The 25,922-nt window shown below is 41.7% G+C and overlaps 1 protein-coding gene and 1 long non-coding RNA gene across 4 annotated transcripts in view; one reads left to right on the top strand and one right to left on the bottom strand.

Moving 5' to 3' along the window:
• Nucleotides 1–15,774, top strand: part of LOC109502905 — a 48,544-nt gene extending 32,770 nt beyond the window's left edge. Inside the window, exon 3 of the long non-coding RNA XR_006583586.1 lies at nt 15,493–15,774. This is a non-coding gene — a long non-coding RNA (uncharacterized LOC109502905). The remainder of the gene's footprint in view (nt 1–15,492) is intronic.
• The window catches only part of COL4A3 (collagen type IV alpha 3 chain), a 134,720-nt gene that overhangs the window by 31,533 nt on the left and 77,265 nt on the right, over nt 1–25,922 (bottom strand). For 2 of the 3 annotated variants that reach the window (XM_019838774.3, XM_045034571.1), the window contains 17 exons: nt 25,799–25,834; nt 24,948–24,989; nt 24,646–24,723; nt 22,881–22,946; nt 21,901–21,960; nt 20,439–20,483; nt 20,108–20,161; nt 19,205–19,246; nt 16,557–16,641; nt 15,325–15,360; nt 13,455–13,619; nt 9,282–9,374; nt 8,436–8,531; nt 5,174–5,244; nt 4,202–4,384; nt 2,174–2,342; nt 137–229 (listed from right to left, as the gene is read on the bottom strand). In XM_019838774.3, coding sequence (XP_019694333.1) covers nt 137–229; nt 2,174–2,342; nt 4,202–4,384; nt 5,174–5,244; nt 8,436–8,531; nt 9,282–9,374; nt 13,455–13,619; nt 15,325–15,360; nt 16,557–16,641; nt 19,205–19,246; nt 20,108–20,161; nt 20,439–20,483; nt 21,901–21,960; nt 22,881–22,946; nt 24,646–24,723; nt 24,948–24,989; nt 25,799–25,834 — 1,414 coding nt within the window. The remainder of the gene's footprint in view (nt 1–136; nt 230–2,173; nt 2,343–4,201; nt 4,385–5,173; nt 5,245–8,435; nt 8,532–9,281; nt 9,375–13,454; nt 13,620–15,324; nt 15,361–16,556; nt 16,642–19,204; nt 19,247–20,107; nt 20,162–20,438; nt 20,484–21,900; nt 21,961–22,880; nt 22,947–24,645; nt 24,724–24,947; nt 24,990–25,798; nt 25,835–25,922) is intronic. The other variant, XM_019838775.3, reaches the window with a different exon arrangement.

The raw sequence follows: 25,922 nt of genomic DNA, 5'->3' as shown, positions 1-25,922 counted from the left end.
CTGACCAGACTCCGGCCTCTACATTCTTTTAGAGCCAATAAATATATTTTTTCCTTACAAAGGGGACAATATTTTTCTAGGACAATCAGGATGCCATTTGATGTCGTGCACCAGACGTGACAAAGGGGATACTCACCAGGCGGACCTTGGGGGCCAGCACGGCCAGGGAGCCCTGGAGGTCCTGGGGGCCCTGGGACTGGTGTCGAAACACTGAATTCTCCCTTAGGACCTTAAGAAAGTTTGTGATCATAAGACTGGTGTGCATTTTGAAGCTTTTTTTTTTGGTTCAGGGGGAGCAAATGTAATTATAAGGGGTTTATAAACATATCCCAAGGAATATAAAAAATAGTTTCTGTTTCCATAGGCTTTAAAACTGGCTTAAAGATGACCAACCCATTGAAACTTTCTTATTCAATTGATGAATATTTATAAGCATTTACTATTGTCTAAGCTTCAATTATAGCCCAACTCAATGCCGTTCTATTGAAAGGGAAGCTATTCTAAAAAAAAAAAAAATCAATGATATGGAATTCAGCGTAAATGTTAGTGAATATTTATTTGGTAGGTTCTTTATTTATTGGGTGACTAGTTTTCACAGGAAGAAAGTATGGCATGCTGAACAAAAGATCAAGTGTGGCTTGGGCACATATCTTAACCTCTGTGGTAATTTCTTCATGTGTCATTGGGGAAATAATGCCTACCCAGTCCACAAAAATTCGAGATAATGTGGCTATGCTGGCCAACATTAAAAACATGTTAGTGATTTGAATTATCCGTATATTTATGGAAAAAATAAGTTTATAGTAGTTTGATGGGAAAAACTTCATGATATGTATTTTACGACAATGGAGTCCTTCACTAGAAATTCACATGTAGAAAGAACAGAAGATTTGAAGATGGATTAGAAGAGAGATCAGGAAAACTTTTTCTGCAACGAGCCAGATAGTAAATAATCTGGGCTTTGTGGTCCAAATGGTCTCTATACCATAACTCAACGCTGCCATCGCAGCATGAGAACAGCCAGGAACAATATGGATATGAATGAGGGTGGCTACGTGCTAGGAAAACGTTATTTATGGACACTAAAACTTGAATTTCATATAATTTTCATGTACCACAAAGTATTATTCAAAAGATTTTTTTTCCCTAATCATTTGAAAATATAAAAACCACTTTTAGCTTGTGGATCATACATAAATATGCGGTAGGCTGGATTTAGACTATGGGCTGCCATGGTTTGCCAATCCCTGGATTAGAATAGCAGCCTCAAAAGTAAGGTGCCGAAGAAACACACACACATATATATATATATATATATACACATATACATATGTATATACATATATACATACATATATATGTGTATATATATATATATATAGCCACAAAAAAAAGCTTTACGCACATGTGTGGACAGAAATGCACGCATACAATGTAAAAAATATACAGAAATGCTTGGGGAGAGGCACTTACACATTTTTTTACTGATAAGGGATACTATAAAACAATTTGGAGGCCATTAGTTTATTGAGTCTCACCCTTTAAAGTGGTATTCGAAGTAAGAAATGACATGGTGGCATTATTTGTTGAAAACTGTCAGCAATGTGCAATTCTTATCTTCCGCCATGTTCTCTGCCACGGACAAACATTCGGGATCAGATCTCTCCTGAATCCACGAACTATGTTCAGTACACGTGGATCCCAAAAGTTACTGAGGCTTTAGGACTATTGTCAGAAAACTATTCTTCGTTTATCTTAGATATTTTGAAGTTTTATTTGTAAACAGTCTATTGGATTATGGGTCAAAAGAATAAATTTGCAACAACATTAGTGGACCCTTGAGACTCAGAAGGGGCTTCTCAGGATCAATTTCATAGATTTCCGCCCCCCCCCTTTGTTTATCATAACTGATTGCCACTCATTCCATCTATTTCTGTTTAGCATATGGAGATAGACTATCTTAGGAAATTTCAACTGAACTTCTCAGTAACAGAGAAAATATGTTTTCTCTGACATATCCTACATATTCTTTCTGAGTGTCTATGAGTTGACATATTCTACTTATTAGAAGTAAATTTCTATACATCATTTTAGTCTTGAGGGAGCTTTAGTTGCTCTAGGAACCATAGACCCACTCCATAGGAAAACAGGACTGGAAAGAAAACTAACCAACCGGCTTCTCCAGGTGGTCCGGGGGCTCCAGGAATTCCTTGGGTACCCTTTGGACCAGGCTCTCCCTGCGGTCCATAGTCTGGTGGTCCAGGTGGTCCTGCAGGTCCCGGGGGCCCAGGGGTGCCGGGATCCCCTGGAGGACCCTGGTCCCCCTTCTCACCAGTCAGGGCCTGTGACAACAGGAATATGTTTGGATGGTGCTTCATTCCAGTATCTCCTTCCACGGGTTAATCTTACCATGAATATGAGTACCAGATAAGCAGCCAATGAGAAAATTTTAAATCAAAAAGCAGGTATTTGAAGGGAATTGTTACTAAAATGAGACCGCTTTATGGTTTCTGCTGTTCTGTGCTCTTTGATTTCAGCAACATTTCATTCACTCAGAAGTCTCTCGAGACACACACTTGTGTCTTCTGGTGGGATGTCATATGTAGAACAGCCCCTAAGACTCTGTTCAAATCAGCCAACAGTTCAAATAGCTTTAGAGCTAACATTCGTGTGAATAGCGTATTTCTCAACTAGAACCAGCACAGCAAACTTTTTATTTGTTTGTTTTTTACCGGGTGTTTTCATTACAAAGGAGATTCAGGTCCAGATAGACTGTATTCATTTTTTTTCCTTATGAAATGTCTTTTGCTAGATTATGTCTTAAGATTTAATGATAATGGTGAAAGCATACATATATAAGAGGTATGTTTTATACCAACTGTAAAAATACTGACTTTCCATGATTATATAGCTTAAATTGAATAAAATAATATAATTGTAAAAAAATATCTTTTTGTAATTGCATAGGGCCGTAACTCTGGAGATGATTTGCGTATTTTAAACAAGTTAAATATGACATAATAATTGAGTTCTTCTTCCATCCCAATATGGCCTCAAATAATAGATTTGACTGGATTTTTCATTGTTCAGGATCATTGGGTGACTCGGTGTTTTTATGTTTTTTTTGTTTGTTCGTTTTTCCTTCTTCCATAATGACAGGGCATAAGACTCAACACATTACCTCCTTGAGTTTTTTCTTACATTACTTTTACTGGAACTTAATAAAGAATTAGCAAGATGCAAATGGAAGCATCATGTGAACTGTACTAGTGCTAAACCAAAAGAATTCTAGACTCTGTCCCTCTATAAGCATCACTACCACCCGGGGTGGGGGGACAGCCTGGCTGTTTCCCAGAGTCTGAGAAGCACTGGCCCTGCCAGCTGCTCTCAGCCCAAAAGTATTTTGTAGTCAAAAAGGTATAACGAAGATTATAGGCCACATCTAGATCTTGGGGAGCCACACTTTATTCTGATATTAATGGGTCTGTAAACAAATGTTTAAATTTATTTGCCAAGTTTTCCTGTCCGAGGTGGGACTCTTTTAATTGGATAACACCGATGAACTCTGGGAGACACTGGTATTTCCTGGGGCAGGCTGGGAAGCATGGCTGGCAAACTTCTCCCAGATATACCGGGGGAGGTGCTCAGCCTCTGCCCCCTGACATCTTCAAATAGATCCCCGTAGGAATCTCTCAAGTGCACATGTGAGACATTCTATCCCTATCCCATGAAAAGAGAGAACTTACCTAAGCTTAACTATTTTAAAGGACAAAACATCTGATCTGTTTATTTGACTAACCTCCTCCTAAAATTGTGCTTTATTCATTTATTTTTACTTCAAAGAATGAATATTGCCTTCAAGATATTGATCAAAACGTTCCCTTGTTTATCATTTTCTAAACTTGTCTATAAACTCATTGGAGATAAATGTGGAATTGTAACTTGCGTAGGAGACAAGGTCATTATCGATGTAGAATTTTATTTGGGCTAAAAGCACCATTGAGTGCTACCTATGTGTCAAAATACTACACACATGTGTTGGGGTTAGTACTGCTCATTTGAAGATGCCTCATTGTGCGGTTAGAGGGACGCACTGTGCTGAATGGCCAAGGATTTTATGAATGGAAAGTACCCAATGTGGTAACTTCAGAGCATATCAGTTGTAGGGAGGGTAATTCGAAAAAAGTTGCTAGATACCAACCGGTTCCCCTTTAGGTCCTGGTGATCCTTTTACCCCGGGGGTTCCAGGAATCCCATCCAAGCCTCTTCTTCCAGGATGCCCTCTGAGCCCAGGGTCCCCTGGGGCACCCACTTGTCCATCAGGTTGAGGTGCTTCCCCTTTTTCTCCTTTAAGTCCTGGATCCCCCTGAGCACCCGGGAACCCCTAGGGCGGTACAGAAACGAGTCTGCATTGCAATTGGGTACAGCTGTTCTTGTGCCAATCTTAAAAAAAAAGTCAACCAGAATTTTTCAAGTGTAGTGAACATGGATATTTTTCAGACACTTTCTTTAGCCTACAAGTATAATTTCAAGCTTTTTTCCCCTCTCTATTTGCTTTCAAAACTGGAATTCAGTTAGCACAATTCAATGCAACACAATAATATTGGTCAATATGACACAGATATCATCGTAACTTAGATTCCATTAGAATATTGGAAATTTTAACATGCATCTGTGGATAATTTAATTGAAATATATATATCTCTGTATAACTCTCTGACTCACCGTCATAGTCAAAACTTTAATTTCTAATAGTTTATCAAGGTGTAATTTACATATCATAAGATATATCTTTATACGAATACAGTTCAATGATTTTTAGTACATTTGTACATTTATGCTACGATCGCCATAATGCAGTGTTAAAACATTTCCGGTACTCCCTCGGATTCCTTCAGATCCATTTGTAGTCATGCCCTGTCCCAACCGCAGCCCAGGCAACCAGAGATCTGCTTCTAGTTCTGATCCATTTTAAATGATTCAAAGTTCATTAATTCATTCACTTATTCACACATCATGCAGTTATTCATTTAACCAAGTCTCTATTAAATGCTCTAATATTAAGTACTCTTTGCCAGGCACCAAACTGATAACTTATGTGTGGTGCTACTGTACTTCCAGAACATGCTGTTATCCAAATTGAAACGAAAGCTCCCAAAGCATGAAATCTTACTGGATATCCGGGAAGACCCGCACTTCCTGGGGACCCTGGGCTTCCTTTACTGCCAGCTGGCCCTTGTCCGCCTGCAAAGCAGTGAATTATTAAATATTTGTTGAATACCAACTCTGAGTAGCCCAGGTAATGCAGGAGTTGCAGGAAATAGGCTGCTTTCTTCTGAGGAAAGAAAGACAATTTCTATCTGAAAACACAGAGGGCAGGGAGAGGATGAGAGTAAATAACTGGAATAAGAGATGATGTAAAAAAAAAGCATTTAAAAAATGCTTGCCTCCCTAAAATTCTTGTCTTTATAGTTTTAAGGAGACAGGTTTATTTTTTGATCAAAAAAGCAATATATGCTCCTTGTGAAAAACAGATTCAGAAAGAAGAGAATAAAAATCACTTATAGATCTACCACCAGAGGACAATATTTGCTAACATTTTGATGTATGGCACTCTTAAATTTTATATCCATAACGTGCTGAATGTATACATGGCATTTTGGAATCTATACATATGTCAATAAATACAGATTTATAGCTTTGCTTTAAATGGCCGCAGAGTAGCCTAATGTGTGGATCAACCAACATTTATTCAGCCAGCTGCTATTTTAGAATTTGGATCATTTTTCAACTTTTCAACATTGTAGTAAACAATGTCATAGTAAATATCTCTAGATAGTTAGTGCTCCAGATTTTTCTAATAATTTAAATACATTTCTAAAAGCGTAAGCACAAGACAAAATGGACACAAACTTTTCTGAGGCTCTAGGCATCCGTTGCCAAATTGCATTTTGCTGTACAATTTTACGCTTCCTATATGCATGTAAGTGTATCCGTAAGGATATACTATAAAGACCCTAACCCTAACCCTAACCCTTTAGAGGGTCTTTTGGGCGGATCTCAAGCCAATGTATTAATAAATGGATATTCCGATTTTATGTTTTGCAAGATTCGAGTCAGGGTATGTTTTTTGATAGTAATCCAGATGCTTTCACTGTTTATGTATCTTCTTTGAGCTGTACCTGTAGTATGTCAAGTATAGAGAAATCAAGGAAAATACAACACAACTACTGGGTCAACAGCAGCGAGCTGCCCACCCACATTCTACCCTTGGGTCACTCAAGGGGAATGTAGAAAAATAATCATTGCTTTCCTTCCATTCTTTCCCTCCCTGTCTCCCTTGCTCCTTCCCTTTCTGTCAGTTTTTATTTTATTTTATTTTTATTTTTTTTTCAACGTTTATTTATTTTTGGGAGAGAGAGAGACAGAGCATGAACAGGGGAGGGGCAGAGAGAGAGGGAGACACAGAATCGGAAACAGGCTCCAGGCTCTGAGCCATCAGCCCAGAGCCCGACGTGGGGCTCGAACTCACGGACCGCGAGATCGTGACCTGGCTGAAGTCGGACACTTAACCGACTGCGCCACCCAGGCGCCCCCAGTTTTTATTTTAATAGAACATTTCACCTAGAGTCTTAGGCACCGAATAGGAACAGCATGAGGGACAGAGGGCCCGTTATACCCACCCTTCACCCCCTCTTTGCCTCCCCCGCTTCTCCCCTCTCAAGCCTGTCTCAGAGAGTCAGGGGGCAGAGATGGCAAAGTAACGAAGGCATTTATAAAGGAACAGGAATGATGTGAGCGTGGCAAAGGACCCTGGCTGAATGCGTGTCCTCCCTCAGCTGGCCACAGTGCCTGCATCTGCCACCATTAGCATTTCTTCTTTGGACGGTGACCCCACTTCCCGAAGCCCCTGTGCCAATGCAAATGTCTACCCGATGGGGGTAACATACAAATATTCCCTGATCGATGTTGCCAGGTAGACCTTTGGATTCACTTGCTTCAAAGGGAAGCCCCTGGCACAGCGATTGAAGGATGCCAGCGTAGAGAGCAGGAGCATGGCTCAGGAGGAGAGTGGATTTCAGTCCAGGCTTTACCACTTATGAGCTATGCCACCTTATGCCTCAGCTTCCTCATCTGTCAAATGGGGTCAATGACAGCACTTACCTGTAGGACTGAGGTGAGGAATAGGCATGGAGGTCCATACGACACCTAGCAGACCAAGGTGGTCATGGCAAAACCAGGACTGCACGTGAAACCGTGTGACAGAGGCCCTGAGTAGCCAGGGGAGAGGTACCAGCGGCACAGGAACCCAACTAATGAGTAGAGACTTTCTCTACCTCGAGATTTTTGTCCATGGCCAGTTCTGTGACCGAGAAAGGGAAGGTGGGACAGCAGAGACAGTGGACAATCTGAAGCAACCCTGTGGGGTGGGGAGTCCTGGTCTGGCACGGACGTCCAGAAGAGAAGCAACACAGGCTCTGTTTAGCTCGCAGAATATTGGCCTAGCGGATGGTCTTTTTCTTTCAAAAATGGAGTTAGCAAATTTTGAAAAAAAAAAATGAGATTTCAGCTAAAAACCCGAGTTTCTTTCTTCTCATGAAAAATTGGAAGATTTATCAACACGGGCCTAAAGTGCTGCCAGTAACAACAGACCGGAGCTGGTGCACGATGGCCCCTTCCAATGTGCCTTCCAGTTTACCACAGTCCTCTCCACTCCCTACTGTGCCCCACTGGTGTGCTTTTTTTTTTATTGCATTTGTATCCTTTTTTTTTTAAGCTTATTTATTTATTTTGAGAGAGAGTGTGAGCGGGGTGGGGCAGAGAGACAGGGAGAGAATCCCAAGCAGGTTCTGCGATGTCAGCGTGGAGCCCGATGTAGGGATAGATCTCAAGAACCATGAGATCAAGACCTGAGCCAAAATCAAGAGCCAGACCCTCAACCGACTGAGCCACCCAGGCGCCCTTGTACTTGTGTCCTGAATGAAACAGTGCCTATGACCATGACTCTACCAAAAGCGGGGATTTAAAACAAACAAACAAACAAAAAAACCCTAAACAGACTGAAGAGAATTGTGTCTTTTAAGAAAAAAAGAGAGAGAGAGAGAGAGAGAGAGAGAGAGAGAGAGAGAGAGAGCTTATTTCTTTATGGAAGAAAAAAGTGGTGTGTGTTTGGTATGGCTGCCTCACTCCTCCAAGTTACCTGCTGGATCCCTGTAGGAACCCCAGTCTACAATTCCTGGGGAATACCATGGTTTGCTAGAATTCGGCAACTAAAACGGAAAAGGGGAAAAGGCCAGTTTCTGTGTTATTTCAGCTTACTTTATGTTAACTGAGTATACGTTTGAAAATCTCCAAATTCAGGGAAACCCCATCACTGACATTCAGAAGTCTGATACCTTCTTTTTTAACCACCCAGGGAGCTGACCCTTTTGTACCTGGGATTCCTTTCACGCCGTCTAACCCCGGCAATCCTGGGAGGCCCGGAGGCCCTGGGACACAAGGACACTGGATGCACAGGAGGCCTGGTTCCCCTGCAATGATAGCAGCTTGTTACTCATAAACCCACATCTAGTCCTCAGAAAGGACAGATACTTCCTAACCACACAATCATTTATTACATTAAGATTTGTGTGTGTGTGTGTGTGTGCGTGTGTGTGTGTGTAGTGAAAATCATCTAGGACACTGCATTTTTTTATGTTGTTGATTTTTATTTTATTATATATATATATTTAAGTTTATTTATTTTTGAGGGTGGGGAGAGGCAGAGAGAAGAGAGAGAGAATCCCAAGCAGGCTCCTCGCTGCCAGCATGGTGCCCGACTCGGGGGCTTGATCTCACAAAACATGAGATGATGACAGAGCCGAAATTAAGAGTCGGGTGCTTAACCAAATGAGCCACCCAAGGGCCCCAGACATTGTACATATTAATAAAAAGTCATTCATCTATCAGAACTGCTTAGTTTATCCATCTGACCTTCTTAATGTTCTCAGAGGAAATCCTGAGTCAAGCATAAAACATCCTGTATTACAGCCACCTCTCTCCTTCAGTGCAGGATAATACTCATTTTCCAGGAACATCCAACAATTTATTGCATGGGTGCTAAATAAATGATTGATTTATAGATAAATGAAAACTCTGAGGTAATTCTTCTGGAAAAGAGGCCAGCCTTGACTGTCTGCAGTTTGGGATCATTGTTGTTTTGGTGGGGGAGGAATCAAATGGGGACAGTTATGATGACAAGCATGGCTTACATGAATAGAACAACCATTGATTGAACCAACCTTTGGGCCCATCGACTCCTGGGATTCCTGGAAACCCTATAGGGCCTGGAAGTCCACTATCTCCAGGTGGACCTTTACGAAAAATGATGTCACCTGCAAAAAGACAACACCAGAACTTGATTTTTATCTCTTTATGTGTTTTTGTTCAATTAGCACGTTTCTGCACTATGCATTATTTTATACGCACTCCCCCATATTTGTTTTAGAAGCTGAGTCTTTTGAAGGTTCGTCTACACTGAAGACTGAAGCATGTTGACCAGCTTTTCCTTTCTCATTACACATGTGATTTTTTTAAGTTTATTTATTTTGAGAGAGAGAGAGAGCATGTGTGTGTGTGCGTGTGTGCGTGTGTGTGAGTAGGGGAGGGGCAGAGAGAGAGAGGGAGAGAGAGAGAATCCCAATGCTCAGTATGGGGCCGGATGCAGGGCTTGATCTCACAACTGTGAGATCATTACCTGAGCTGGATGCTTAAGACTGAGCTACCCAGGGGCCCACACAAGTGATATTTTTTAATACTGGTGCAGTGATTCTTTGAAAGCTCGTTATATGGTTATTTCTCATCATATAATCAACTCGTGTTATTTTATTCAGTTACTTCTAATTATTTCCAGACTATTCTTTTAACATTTTTAGGCAAAGGGTCAAATCTCATTTTTCTATATATCTTGGATACCTTGAATCTTCCTGATACGTAGTAGATGCCTCATACAGACTGAGTGAAAAAGTTCTGACAGAATATCATCTGTTTTCTCTGTATTGCTTATTCACATCTATCAAGTTCGTCATTTTTTTTTAACTTTTTTTTTTTAACTTTTTTAAATTTATTTTTGAGACAGAGAGAGACAGAGCATGAACGGGGGAGGGTCAGAGAGAGAGGGAGACACAGAATTGGAAGCAGGCTCCAGGCTCTGAGCCATCAGCCCAGAGCCCGACGCAGGGCTTGAACTCACGGACCACGAGATCGTGACCTGAGCTGAAGTTGGACGCTTAACCAACAGAGCCACCCAGGCGCCCCAAGTTCATCATTTTTTAAAAAAGTTTATTTATTCGTTCTGAGAGAGAGAGAAAGAGAGAGAGAGAGAGAGAGAGAGAGAGAGAGAGAGAGAGAGAGATAATCCCAAGCAGGCTCCACGCTGTCAGCACAGAGCCCTACTTGAGACTCAGTCTCACGAACTGTGAGATTATGACCTGAGCCGAAGAAATCAAGAGTCATTTATCCAAGGCATACAGGTGTCCTGTTTCGAAGGGACACATGCACCCTCATGTTTATAGCAGCACTATCAACAACAGCCAAAGTATGGAAAGAGCCCAAATGGCCATCGATGGATGAATGGATAAAGAAGATGTGGTAGAGATACACAATGGAGTATTACTCAGCACTCAAAAAGAATGAAATCTTGCCATTGGCGACTACGTGGATGGAACTGGAGGGTATTATGCTAAGTGAAATTAGTCAGAGAAAGACAAAAATCATATGACTTCACTCCTATGAGGGCTTTAAGAGACAAAACAGATGAACATAAGGGAAGGGAAACAAAAATAATATAAAAACAGGGAGGGGGCAAAACAGAAGAGGCTCATAAATATGGAGAACAAACTGAGGGTTACTGGAGGGGTCGTGGGAGGAGGGATGGGCTAAATGGGGGAAGGGCACTAAAGAATCTACTCCTGAAATCATTGTTGCATTATATGCTAACTAATTTGGATGTAAATTTAAAAAAATAAAAAGTAAAACAAGTTAAAAAAAAAATCAAGGGTCAGACACTTCACTGACTGAGCCACCCAGGTGCCCCTGAGCCTTTCATTCCTAATGTGGGTCTTCAAGAAGGCTCTTTCCAGTCCTTCCACAAGCAGATGCTACTATAATGCGACAACAAACAGCTCATTCTCTTCGGCTTTTCTGTTCTATGAGCAAATTTTTGGTCTTGCCATTTCAAATGTAGGCACAAGGCAATACTGATGAAACTAAATATTTGAAAATGGTACGTATAGCTGCCCCAAATTTCAGAGCAACAAGGTACCAGTGGAAACATTTAACTGAGATGGAATGTGGTCCATGTAATGTCTGTTTGACTTGGAAAGGAAGGTTCGTTTTGTGATCCAGTTTTCTATGTCTTTAGAATGACTGGATAGTTCTCTTTAAACAATAAAATCTAACGGCAGTTTTATACTTAATGTAGTCATATGTGTATTTACACATTGATACATTTGTATTTACTTAAACATTTTCATACTCCTGTCATACTCATTTCAACAAATACTTGAGTACTTACAACGTTCCAGCCCCCTGTGCTACGTTCTCGGCTTAAAACAGCAAACTAGACACTGTCTCTGACCTCCAAGAGCTTTGAGTCTTGTAGGGGAAACTGACAATGACAAGTAACGTGAAAAACTCTCCTACTGGATAAGCTCGGGTGTTACAGGATGTGGGCTCAGTGAACACTCCCTGTTGGGCTTGAACTTGAAGGTGCCACTCGAAGGGCAGATGGGTGTTGTTTGGCAAAAGATAGGAAGCCAGCGTTGTCTTGGAGGGGAGAGGATGCATGGTGTGCCAGGGAAGGGGCTGTATTACCACAACACCCCGACTGTGGCACTCATTAGCTACAAGATGTTAGTGTTAATTCAGGTAAATGTCTGGCTATTTGAGCAATATTTGAGAAAGAATAGAAGCTTCCCTTTAGGCCAATAGCTATGTAAGAAATTATCCCATTAATAAAAAGATACAATATCCAAGAACAGGTTCATCAGGTTCATCTTCCGCAACATGAGCATCCAAACCCACATCCTGAAAAAGACTCCGAGGACTAGAAATTGTTCAAATCCTCAACACGGTGAAACGTTTCAGTTTAGTTTTGCTTTGTTTTCCACGTTGGTTCACGCCATAGCTTAACAGCTTTTGTTCTTGGATATTGTATCTTTTTATTAATGGGATAGTTTCTTAAATAGCTATTGGCCCAAAGGGAAGCTTCTGTTCTTTCTCAAATATTGCTCAGATAGCCAGACATTTACCTGAATTGTCTTATTAACACTAAGAGTTTTCCGGATTATTCTTTTGGATTTTCCAAGTTTATAATCGTACTATCTGTAAATAATACATCCTTCCTTTCTTAAAAACAAAATTCCTGGAGCCCCTGGGTGGCTCAGTCGGTTAAGCAATCCGACTCGATTTTGGCTCAGGTCATGGTCTCACAGTTGGTTCGTGAGATCGAGCCCTGAGTGGGCTCCATTGCTGACTGTGCACAACCTGCTTGGGGCTGTCTCTCTCCCTCTCTCTCTGCCCCTCCCTCACTCATGCAGCCTCTCCCCCTCTCTCTCAAAATGGGTAAACAAACAAACAAACAAACAAAAGAAAATCCTTGACAGGTAGAAAATTCTTAAGGCTATTAGGAGGGTTGAGTACAAAACACAAGACCTACAAGGCAGCTTCCAGAGAGGTGTTTGGGACACAAAGAGTGACCCACATGTTCCGAGGTTGTGTGTGCCTACCGGCCAACACAGAGTGCTAGGTGCCTTTACAGGTTGATGCAGAGGAGAGGACACCCCCGGGCATCAGAACTTCCAGAACTTCACATCCTCCAGGCGGCAGCTCTGTGGTCTCTGCCCCAACTTGACCTGGCAGGATCTTGCCTCGTGCCCTTGCTGCACACCTCCAGCCCACACGCTGATGCCAGGGCATAGGATGCCCTGGGAGCCATGCCAACACAGCCTGGAAGTGTGTGTGTGTGCGCGGGAGGGGGGTTGGTTAGTCTGGTCCCGTGGGATATATTCTTGACCCATGATTAATAGGAACAGGTGGATAAATTCTTGCCTCTGTTTCCTCTGGGACAGACTGTCCTGAAACAAAGTTAACACAGCTTCTTGGAGGATATTCTCCAGGGACTGAACAAGCGGTGGCAAACTTGGTCACCCCCTTCTCTGCTTCGCTCCCCCTTGCTCCTGCCTCCCACTGTGCCCTCCGTGGGAACTCAGCCTAAAGCTTTGCTGCACCTGCAAAGCCACCATTCCACCAGAGCTGTTTTCACAGTTAATGCGACGAAACACCCGCAGGAAGATGGCTCTTAAGACCCACACGGACGGATGGCCGAGCTGCAAGTAAGCTTCTCCATCGCCACTGATCTGCACACATCTGTCGCTTGGGCCATGGCCACAAAAGGGGCCCCGTTAGGTACCTACCTGGTGGTCCTGGGTATCCCGGCGACCCTATGGGGCCTGGTGCCCCAGGACAACCCGGGGACCCAGGAGGCCCCACTGCATTCTTTCCCGGGGGTCCTCGTTCCCCTTTCCTTCCTTTCACGCCTGGGAATCCAGGGGCTCCTCTGAGGCCAGGCCTCGACGACCCTTGGAGAAAAGAATCATTTTAGCATATTTTAAATTTTTTCCCCGATTCACCCATGTTATCTTTCAATTGCAAAATATAATATGTCCTTATTAATAAAAGTTGCCCCATCAAGAGGTATATAAAACATATAAAACAAAGAGAGAATATCTTCCTTCCTTCATTTGTGGCTTTGCTAAATGATCACAGGTCAGCAAAGCTCAGAATGCTCCAGTTCCATGAGGTAATTTATATAATGTATTACAAGGGACTGGGACCGAGTTAGGGGTGCACTGTCGTCTTTTTCTTTAAAAGAACCTCATGATAAATTCTTCAGTATATGTGGTTTTGTGGATGTTTTTTCATTGAAGACTAGAAGATACCAATCTTTCAGTGTCCCAAATGAGAAAGAGAGACCACTGTCACTGGACCTTATTCCCACAGCCATTGTCTTAGTTATAAAAGGGCGTGATGGGGGGAGGCAGGCATCTCCTGGGAGAGAAGCCAAGCCAGGTGACACAAAGCTCATCTGTCCCTCATAACGTGACAAGGACATGAAGAGGGGATAAGTCTCGAATCTCTGCCTTGCAAGCAGTTTAACTGTGAAGAAGAGAGACCTCACCACCAAAGGGCTATGAAACCAGCAGGGGATAATGACTGATTATTTCTGATTACTGACCATAAAGATTTTGCCATAAAAGCAAACCCATCTGTTTGATATCCGTTTTAGAGCTTTGTAACTTTTACTTGCTGCTTCCTAAAGGGGCTGATTCATTACTTGGGGGGTCGGGAGTGGAGAAAAAAGTCCTCCCTAATCTTTGGCCAGACCTCTGATACATCCTTTTGTATTCCAACTTGGTGTATTTTTCCATGCACATGCAAATACACATAATATTCATCCGCTTATCTATGTTTTTTAACAATGGGATTATAAGATACATATAGTTCTGCAATCTGCTTAATTTTAATTCATTTTCAAAATTACGTAATAGTTTAATACACAACATGGTGTAGAGAAAATTATAATCGACAGCAGGGCTTATCAAATCTTTGCTGCTTTTTTCATGGTTTCGTTTCCTCTACAAAGTGACACGTGATGGCATTACAGTTATAATTAAAGCCACTGAGGTTAATCCTTGATTAAACGCCCTTGATCCTCGTCTTCCTCTCTCAAGAGGCAACCACTCCAGTGACTCATGGATGTTTTTATACTTTATGGAATTGTCTGCATGTCTGTAAATAATGTACTGTGAAATTTAAAACTTCACATGAATATATATATATTCTATGTATATATGTATATCTATGTATATACATATATATACATAGTATAATCTATGCATCTTATGCAACATGGGATACACTATGAAAACTCTCTTTTTTTAGCCAGCCTAATGACTGCAAATTACTGTTTTCTACCTCTGTGCCTCCTCTGAGCTTGGAGGCTTCAGTTATTGTCTTACACTTAGTTACAACCGCCGAGAAGTAAAAAAAAAAAAAAAAAAAAAAAAAAAAAAAAAAAAAAAAAAAAAAAAAGCATTTGTAAGTTACTTTGTGTCCATTTTCACTCCCCCCACCCCCATTTCGGCTGTAAATCACAAAGTTAACAATTAGGAAGCTGGAAACACTTTGGCCCCGTTAGTGAAACATCTGTCCTATGCAAGCAGTGCAAAGGTGATTTTCCTTTTAAGAGCATTTCTGTTGATGCCCTGAGACGCAGGTACCTACCAGCACTTCCAGGAACTCCAGGAGGACCACTGGGACCTATAAATCCGTAACAGTAATTAATCGCTGGCAAGGATATAAACACTCCCCTCCCCCATTTTTGAAATCTTGGGTGACAATATCATAATAATCAATAATAAATATTTTCATACTTTTTCTCTACTCCCACAGAGAGAGATAAAGGAAAACTTCGCTGATTGAGACAAACCGCAGAGAAGGAACTAGTCTTAGATGCCTAACATTCAAAAGTGAATCATGCCACCTCTGCACCTTCAAACAATTCCGCAGAGATCTACGAGAAGCCTGCTGTGTATGTGACACTTTGTTGGAACGGTTCAGGTGCTAGAAGATGGTGTTCCATCTCCAATAACATCGCACGGGGTTCTAATTCTTGGACACATGGAAGGGATTTGTAGTGACCATATATCAGATTAAAAAAAATCTGTGTCTGTAGCTATACTTCTCTGTCCGTTTATTTAAGAATGCTAGGTATTTTTACTCTTTTGAGCGAAATTCTCCTTTGAAATCTTATGTGTATCAATAATTTGCCTCAGATCAGTGGTTCTCGATCCCGGCTACATACTAGAATAATCTGGAGAGCTTTTGCAATCTACCAGTGCTCAGCCTTCCCCCTCTCCCCGCCCTCACCTCCAGACAGTTGCATCAGAATCACAGGGATGGGACTTGGCGTGTTTTTAGAAGTTCCCAGGGATTCTGATGTGTAACCAGAGAGGAGAGCTCTTGGCCTAGACCTTTCCAATGTATCTACCCAAAGGGACAGAATCTAATAAATGTGACTCTGCTTCATGGTGCCAGGAGTTGGGAAACCCCAGGTTTCAGTCCCTTCTTGTCACTATTATATGGATTTGCTCAAATTACAGTTTTTCAGGGTCTCCATTTTTTCTTTTGTATCCCACTAAGATTGCTGATTCTTTACGTTCCCTCCTCCTGCCCTCTGGCCATTATTAGTGTTTTCTTGTCCGACTTGAACTTCATGCTTGCACACACAAAGAATTTAACTACCTTCTGTGGTATAGCACTTATGGAATATTCATATAAAAGTATGAGAATTAGGAGGCCATGAAAATTGGGAGACCTCTCTTCCCCCTTCCCCACCACCCCCCCTCCCCCCTGCTCCCTGCAAATTCTAGGTCTATAAGCATATGTTACATGTTGCCTGGAGAGAAACACATGGAAATAGGCAGCAAACGCTTTAGGAAGAAATTTATCCTCACCCTGTGGGCCACGAGCTCCTTTGGGGCCTGGTGGGCCTGGAATTCCTACATCCCCCTTTTCCTGGTATGCATCATAATATTCTGTCTTAAAGGAAAAAGGAACAAATAAAGAGAAAAGATAGCTATTTATGGAGAGCTCACCAAATGCCATATTCCAATGTCTTTTATTTGGCCCAAATGATATTTTCCTTATCTTCCTGAATTCATAGGTTTATGTGTTAGCAGAAATACGGTAGTCATATATACATAATGGATACATGTAAAGATAAAAGTTGATGTTTCTGGTATCATGGTATCATATACTTCATGGGCTTTCAACTAGAAATACATTTTATGATGTGACCCAGCTCACATACTCATAGTTATAAATATACATACATACATATCTAGATATGTGTGAATATGTATGCAGAAATTGAAGTTTCACAGTGACTTACCATTTTGACATTTGATCAATGCTGATTTTTCAGTATATTCTATCTCACTTAATTTTTTTTAATGTCTATTTATTTTTGAGAGAGAGAGAGAGGAGGAGCAGACAGAGTGGGAGACACAGAATCAGGAGTAGGCTCCAGGCTCTTGGGCTGACAGCACAGAGCCCGATGCGGGGCTCAAACCCACAAATCGAATCGTAGGATCATGACCTGAGCTGAAGTCGGACGCTCAACTGACTGAGCCACCCAGGTGGCCCTATTCTATTTCACTTTTTAAAAACACTTGTCCTCATGGGCTAACTTTATTTCAGAGTCTGTTGGGACCCACACATCAAAAAATACTCTGATTGTTTCTTTAAATTTCAGGATACCAATGACTTGCAATAATTGAGGACTCTTGTTTCTGACATGCTCAGTGGACCTACTGTTGGTCTTTAACCATCTACTTCGTAAGCAGAATTTCCAAGGACGATAATAGAAACCGGAATTAAAACACATACACACAGCAAACTGGGAATGCTAATTCCTCTCCAGCGCAACTGGCAAGGAGATTTCATTTAGAACTTGGTACATTTATCTTAAATGAAAGAAGAGGGGAAAAGAAAAGGTTTGTTTTTTTGTTTTGTTTTCCTGTATGCTGCACGGGGCCCATGACTTTGCTGGCTTGTTTAAAAAAGAGGTAACAAGAGTATTGTGGTTAAACACTATGTACACAGTCACAAAAAATAACTCACAATAATAACAGTAATGATAATATAATAATCTCCATCTTGGGGCGCCTGGATGGCGCAGTCGGTTAAGCGTCCGACTTCAGCCAGGTCACGATCTCTCGGTCTGTGAGTTCGAGCCCCGTGTCAGGCTCTGGGCTGATGGCTCAGAGCCTGGAGCCTGTTTCCGATTCTGTGTCTCCCTCTCTCTCTGCCCCTCCCCCGTTCATGCTCTGTCTCTCTCTGTCCCAAAAATAAATAAATGTTGAAAAAAAAAATTAAAAAAAAAATCCATAATGGCACATGTGCACCTGCCAAGGGTTGGCTAAGTGCTTTCACCCTAAGGCCCAATTATTCTTCCCAGCAACTCCATAAAAGTATTTTGGGGCTATTTGCATCTGAATCACTTACTTGTTGTGTGAAGGTGAGAATTTCCAGGACCTTCCTCCAGTTACTTTACTTAGTTAAATTACTTAGTTAAATTTACTTAAATTACTTAGGCTAAGGGGTCTGAGAACGGTGTTAGGAATGGAACCCCCCTCCCCCCCACCCCCTGACTCTCCTACTACCACCGTCCTTTCTTTTTTCTTTTTTTTTTTTTTTTAAATTTTTTAACGTTTATTTATTTTTGAGACAGAGAGAGACAGAGCATGAACAGGGGAGGGGCAGAGAGAGAGGGAGACACAGAATCTGAAATGGGCTCCAGGCTCTGAGCTGTCAGCCCAGAGCCTGATGCGGGGCTCGAACTCACGGACCGTGAGATCGTGACCTGGCTGAAGTCGGACGCTTAACCGACTGAGCCACCCAGGCGCCCCTACCACCGTCCTTTCTGAATGGCAGCTCCACTCGGCGCATCGAACGTGAGAACCACTGTCCTTTAAGGCAGGAGACGAAGGGATACTGGAAGTCAGAGCCCAGATCTCTTTTACTCATCTCCTTAAGCGACAGGGTCACAAAATAGAGAATGTGCTCTATCTCTGCAGTCAGGAGCTGACAGACATCAGTGCAATCCACATCCACACTGCAGAGAGGAGACAGCCTGCTGAGACGGAGCTTGGGCTTGGGGTCGGTGGCTTCTGCTGGCCCTGGTTGGGCTCGTGCTGCCCAGAAGTGCAGGATGTCATATACCCATGCCCAGACGGAGTGCGTGGGGCTCGCTCCCTCTGCCCTGGGTACCCCAGCTGACCTCCACGGCACCCCTCCTGCTCTGCTCAAGGCCACAGGTCACCTGGGGCCATGTGTGATTGAACAAAGGTTTTCTTCTTTCCCACCGCCGAGGGTGGGCATTGCTAGTGCCTTCCAGAGACCACATAGGACCAAATAGAAATATTTATCCATTGTCAAATGGACAAATAATGACAACAGCTATTTTCCTCCTTGGTTTGATAAAAAAGTAAATACTATCATCTCTTAACAGTTAATGAGAGACGCTGATTCAAAATTTCCTTGATGCTTTGGAGGACTTGATCACCCATGACAACCGGACATTGTCTTCAGTTACACTTACTGGACCACGGAATCCTGGAGGGCCAATGTCCCCTTTCCACCCCTGTGTTGAAAGACAGTTACAAATTGTGAGTACATTAATCCAAAATATCTATACAAGTAATGCACAGCTAAGTAATAAACTGACTTTGGGTTATTTCCCTGGAGGGCCACATCTGGGGCAAGAATCCTGTCAATAAGGTCCTGAGAAGCAGCTGTGGTTCTAGTGATTTCCAGATTCCCTCCGTGCCAGTACCTTCAGAGGGTGTTTCTATGCATCACACATTCCCACGTTCTCGCCCAGATCTCAGGCACGGCAAAACGAGGCTGTGAGTTATATGCAGTTCCCACTGTCCCAACTCACCTGTAACCCACCCCCTTCCTTACCTACTCAAGAGGGCAATTTCAGAATTGGACAGGAAGTGATATTATTTATTATAGGGTACATCTTGAATCTGCACATATCCTTACACATAACAATTATTTGAAAATGTCTGTAACATGTTGTCGGCAACGCATGAAACGGACTACAGCGCACAATTCATTAATCGTGACCTTTCAGCATGTCATGACTCAGGCTGAGACTCACGGGGTTCAGCCTACACTTGCCCTCCGATGACCTGAAACCCTCGCCTGCAGGACTTCTCCAGCTCCTTCCTCATGAGGAAACTAAATCTCACTGGTCACTGTGTCAGCCAGCTTCTGCCACACAGAGCGAGTTTTATATCTTTCCCACAAAACTGCCCTTCAGGTGTCCATGCAAACTTCACATCCCTCACTTCCTCTTAACAAATATAACTAAGGTATTTTAATGAACACTGGTCGCAATTCCTTGTACCTATTTCCAGCGCATGGTGGGGAAAGGGCGGGCAAAAGCCAACCAGTTAAAAGAGCCTGGAGAAGAGGATGTTAGAGAGGGCATTACCTTAATGCCGTCTTCACCTGGTAACCCAGGGAAGCCCCTGTTGCCTTTGGCTCCCTGTGGAAAAGGGCAGAGAGAATGGGTCAGAAGGCCCACGGGTCAATTTCTTCCGTGGGAAGCAAGAGCAGTTGGAACTCCTTTTTGCAAAGAAAAATTAGGATGGCTCAGATGGTCTCTCTTCACAGTGAGGGTGTTGCACTCTGATTCTCAAATGTAGGTTTAAAAGGCCACATGCTTTTTCTAGATTAGTAACTACTGATGACTCCCTAGAGTGCTTCTTCACCGAATGGAACTGACATTTCAATAACATCGATGGGCCAAATCATGTCTTTACCTCAGTGCCAGGGAAACCAGGGGTTCCATCTTTTCCAGGTTTTCCCTAAAACAAAAACACATCATTTAATAAATATGGAAAACCTAAATGATACGATCGTCTTCTCTCGACCTTGGGCAAGAGAGCCTGACTGAGACTCCCCACCTATTTGTTAGAAGAAAAAAAAAAAACACTACTAATCATGGAACACGTATGACCTTCTCTTGGTGGGAAAGGCAGAGCCAGTCAGAAGGGGAAATCAGGGGTGGTCAGTGGAAGGAAGATTGGAAATTAAGAGCTAAGCTTCAGTGAGATCTAATACTATCCACCCAAGCTTGGAAGAAAACTTGAAAAAGCAGAGGAGTGGACAAAAAAGCTTAGAAAGACGGAGGTGTTCACAAACTATTCGAAATGTTGGCAATTCCCCGAACTGCAGGTATGCCTGTATTTGAACATACTTATAAAAATATGGTGCAGTGTTCTAAACAGACAGGGCTTTTGGATGACCTATTATGAAGTCTACTCTCCATGACAGAATAAAAACCATACTATTTTTTCTTAGAAAAATATACACTTTTCTCAATGTAAAATTTTTAGAATTTAAACACAATATATGTGGTTAAATACTTCTAAAAATAGAGCTGGCCGGGTGAGTGGGCCCTGGCGACTTCAGTGTCCCCACTACCCATGTCACAGCACGTCCCATTTTCTTTGGGGAGCGGCCGTTCCCTCACTCTGTGTAATTCTGATGGGGTTCTCAGTCACAATAACCCTGACCCCGCTGGTCTGGCCAACCCTGGAAACTTCTTCCTGGCCACAGTTCGCTTTCCAGAGGGAGGCATAGAACCAAGTTGGGTCAATTAGAGAGATTCTCTGGGGTTTTATTAATGGCCACAGGGAAACACACCATCTCCTTGGATGCCATTAATCTGAACTTCTCACCTTTTCTCTCTATTGCCACCTACAAGGAAGAAGGTCATTGTCAAAGGAGAGCATGAGGCCAATCAATGCACACAGAGGGGGAGAAATGGTATGGAGGGCCCTGTCTCCCACCATATTGTTTCAGGCTCTGAAGTCCTTGAAGGCTGTTTCAGCCTTAAACTTCTCAGCTACTTGAACAAATAAGTCTCATTTCTTAAATTTTTTAAAATATTTACTTATTTTTGAGAGAAAGAGACAGAGCATGATGAGCAGGAGAGAGGTGGAGAGAGAGGAAGACACAGATAGGAAGCAGGCTCCAGGCTTCAAGCTGTCAGCATAGAGCTGGACCCAGGGCTCAAACTCACAAACTACAAAATCATGACCTGAGCCAGAGTCAGACGCTTAACCGACTAAACCACCCAGGCACCCCATATTTCCTAAATCTTTAAAAAACTTATAAAAATCTAAGCTAGTTTGAGATGGGTATCTTACACTTGCTTCCTAAATAGTCCTGAGTATTTACTAATACAGGCTGCACATGACGCTGAATTTCCCAATTTACCTGCGGGCCAGGTTCTCCAGGAGCACCTTTTTCAGCTCCATAAGATTCCCCAGGCGGTCCCTGTATTAATGAGAGTTATATCAAATTGTACATATTATTGATTTTTTTTTTACTTATCTTGATTGCCATTAACTTTTTCCTTCTGATTATTCTGTTATATTTTAAAAATGTTAAAATCATGGTTCATCTAAGAGGGAAATCTTATTTATAAGTATTCGTTTAAAAATAAATGCTAAAATACAAGTTGCTATATGGAAAGAGCCCAAATGCCCATCAACTGATGGATGGATAAAGAAGCTGTGGCATATATAGGCATAATGGAATACTACTTGGCAATGAAAAAAGAATGAAATCTTGCCATTTGCAACAACATGGCTGGAACTGGAGGGTACTATGCTAAGTAAAATAAGTCAGTCAAAGACAGATATCATGTTTTTACTCATATGTGGAATTTGAGAAACTTAACAGAAGACCACAGGGGAAGGGAAGGGAAAAAAAATAGTTACAAACAGAGAGAGAGGCAAACCATAAGAGACTCTCAAATACAGAGACCCAACTGAGGGTTGATGTGGGTGGGAGGGAAGGGGGTGGGGAAAATGGGTGGTGGGCATTGAGGAAGGCACTAGTTGGGATGAGCACTGGGTGTTGTATGTAAGTGATGTATCATGGGAATCTACCCCTGAAGCAAAGAGCACACTGTATGTTAGCTAACTTGACAATAAATTATATAATAATAATAAAAAAAAAAAACAGATGTTGAAGATGAATCGTAAGATGGGTGACATTGGGCACATATACCACAGCGTAGGGATTTCAGCTAGAAGTAGGTGTAAAATAGTTCTAGTATACTCATGACCTCTGCAGTAAAATACTATCATGCTTTAGCAAATATTAAGATGTAAAAGTAGATCGTATATCAAAATAGGCACTAAGGCTCTACTTTATGTTTCAAGGGAACAGCATGAGTGTAAATGACCTACTGAGGGTCCAGGAGGTCCGGATTTGCCCATGGCTCCCTTGTCCCCTTTCTCTCCCTTGAGGTCCTGCTACAAAAACAATTTCAGGTCATTACGCACAGATCAAATAAGATTTTACTGCTTTTACAGATTTCTCTGTCTGTTCAACGTACTGGATTTTTACAAAGTACTTATGTACCTCTTGTTAACACGACACATTATTGTTTTTCACATTTCAAATGTTATACTTGTGAACCCACTGAAACTAAACACAGACTTTTTTTTTTCTTTTTTTTAAAGAAAGTTATCTTTTGGATCAAACTGTGTTCAACCAATTTAATTCCTGCATCAGTTTTCAATAAGCACATTCAAATCATTTTTAATGTATCTTATTTTCATTTTAATATACAGAAATTACTTTCATTGGGATCATCTTCTGAGTATATGTTATGATGAGAATTTGATTTCCATTAATCAGGTTTGTTTGCCCCCTGATTGCATTTTATTGATTGTATTTTCCCTCTTGTGAATCATCTCTTGGGGCATCAGTTTTTTTGGTTTTTTTCAAACTTGATTTTTTCCCCCTTGATCAAATCTTCCAGATCTAGATTTTGTCAAAATCAGATTTTTTTTCCTGTCAATTTCTAGCCAATACAATTTTAGACTTTATTAATTTTATTTTTGTCAATTACCTCTTAAAAGTGGTTATTTTCCTCAGGTAAATTTTTCTCCAATCTTCTATGAGAGTTATTATTTTGATTATACCAAATTTTGCCGTGTTTTGCTTTAACTCTTTTCAGTTTTGTTTTGATAATTTCTATCGCTAATAATTATTTTATTTTTAGTTTATTTTTGAGGTGATGAAAGTGTTCTAAAATTGCAGGTGGTAATACTTGTAAACCACATGAATGCACTGAAAGCCACTGAATTGTACATTAGAGAGCAAATTTCATGGTATGTAAATTATATTTCAATAATGTTGTTAAAATTAATTATAACTAAAACCCATGAATTTTATTCTTTAAAATGGATGTGTGAATTATGATATGTGAATTATATTTCAATCAAGCTATTATTGAAAATAATCACAAGTCTTAAAAAGAAGGATGATTTGTGTTTATTTCTTCCACAAGAAAATTGTTAGTTAACCCCTCACTTCCCTCCCCCCATCCCAGGCATTCCAGGATCAACCTAGTGTCTAGGTTTGGGGTATTATATTGTGATTCACTTTTTGTGAGCATTCAATTCAGTTCTAGATCCTGGTCTTTCCAGCTACCCCATGGTAGGAACAAAATGCAAATGTTAATGTCAAAAAACAGGGTCACAGTGTCCTGGGAGAGAAATTAGGGCCAAATGGCCCCTGGGGTTATAATGGCAGATAAAAATGTCTCAGTTGGTTACAATACCAGTCCACCCATATCTTTAGGTCATTACTATCCAGTTGGATCAGAGCCATATAACCATTTTGTTATCATTTATTCAAACATACTCACTGAATCCCCATCTGAGTTGGGAACAGTGAGAAGGGATAGGGATAAGAGGTGAGCAAAATTAGATCCAGGCTCCACCTTCTAGAATCTTGGAAGCTGCTTGCCTCTGATCTTGCCTCACATCCCTGTCTCATTGCTTTCTGGTTCTCCAGTAAAAGATGGGGATAAAATATAATCCAGAGGTTCAGGCAGGGCTGAACTGGGCTTAGACGGAACTTATAAAAGAGGTAAAAAAGATCGCAAGGACCTCCCCCCAGAAGTGAGAAGACACAACCCTAGTAATAAAGTGGAAGAGTTACCGTTCTGTTATCTGGGCCGGTTAGCGTCACAATAACCGTTCCTGGTGGTCCAGGGGGTCCTGTCAATCCTTTCACACCCTAAACACAAATACACTCAGGAATGCAAAGCTGAACAACATCACCTTTGCTTTTTTGAAAGACAGATGCTCCTTCCCTGTTGGTTCTTCGGTGAGAAGATAGAGCCAATGATAGAGCAAACACACATGTTTATTTCAGGGTCACTCAGTGACTGAGATGTATAGGTTGGTTGCTCTGAGACTTACAATGTCTTGCCCACAAATAAACCCCAGTATTTGAATTACCCGCTCTCCTTTTTGTCCTATCACATTATCGCCCATGTGACCCTGTAAGAAAAGACAAAACAAAATTATTTAAAAAAAAATGACTATGAATGGTCTAAACCCACTGAAGTGCCAATGTTTGTAACTGACCATTTACATTTTAGTTATAATGTTAGTATTGTCAAAATTATTTTAGCTATTTCTTGGAGGAGAGAGGCACTATGTTTCTTTCAAAAGTAGAGATCGTGGAATGCAGAAAGCTTACGGGATATACTTAATAGGGCAAATGAAGGCATGATGTGGCATGGGGAAAGGAAACCAGCTCAGAGGACATTTATCTGGCTGAGCCACTAGCTGGTTACCTAACTTACTGATGCCCTGGTTTTCTCATCTTAAAAAGAAGCAGCAAGGGTAGCTGAACTTCGGGATCCTGAAATTCCTAGAGAGGCTAAGAATGCAATTCAGTCTTCAGTAGTAATTTAGTGACGTGAGAGAAGAGAAAGACATGCAGGGCCCTTCATGTACTGGCTTAAGATCAGGTTGGTTTGGGGAACAGTCCGCTGCAAAAGTTTATAGGATAAAGTATTGGGTGATCAGTAGGATTATCAGAAATGGGAAACCTACGGACTCGCCCTTTCCTGATACGGAGCTCCTTATAACTGAATTATCAGGGATCAAGTTACTAAGTGCAGGGAGAAGGGAGTGAGGGGTGCAGAGCTGTCTGCCCCATTCCTTTCCATGGATTATTCCAGGGAATAATCCTGTGGCTTCCAGAGAGGGTCTGGGCAGTGACCACATGTCCAATCAGGCCAGGTTTGGCTTTTAGCTTGCTTAGGGGTTCTGGCTGTTGTGACACACGAACTATAATCTACCTTAGGTCCCGGAGGTCCCATGGTTCCTGGAAAGCCCTAGAAAAATCCAGAAGAAGTGAAAATTACAGCAGGAAATGTGTACCAAGCCGAAAACTCTGTGTAAAGCTTTTAGCTATAATGAATT

Source organism: Felis catus, chromosome C1 (genome assembly GCF_018350175.1).
Source record: "Felis catus isolate Fca126 chromosome C1, F.catus_Fca126_mat1.0, whole genome shotgun sequence".
Lineage (NCBI taxonomy): Eukaryota > Metazoa > Chordata > Mammalia > Carnivora > Felidae > Felis > Felis catus.
Note: the sequence above shows the minus strand (reverse complement) of the source record. Positions and strands in the feature narration are given on the sequence as shown.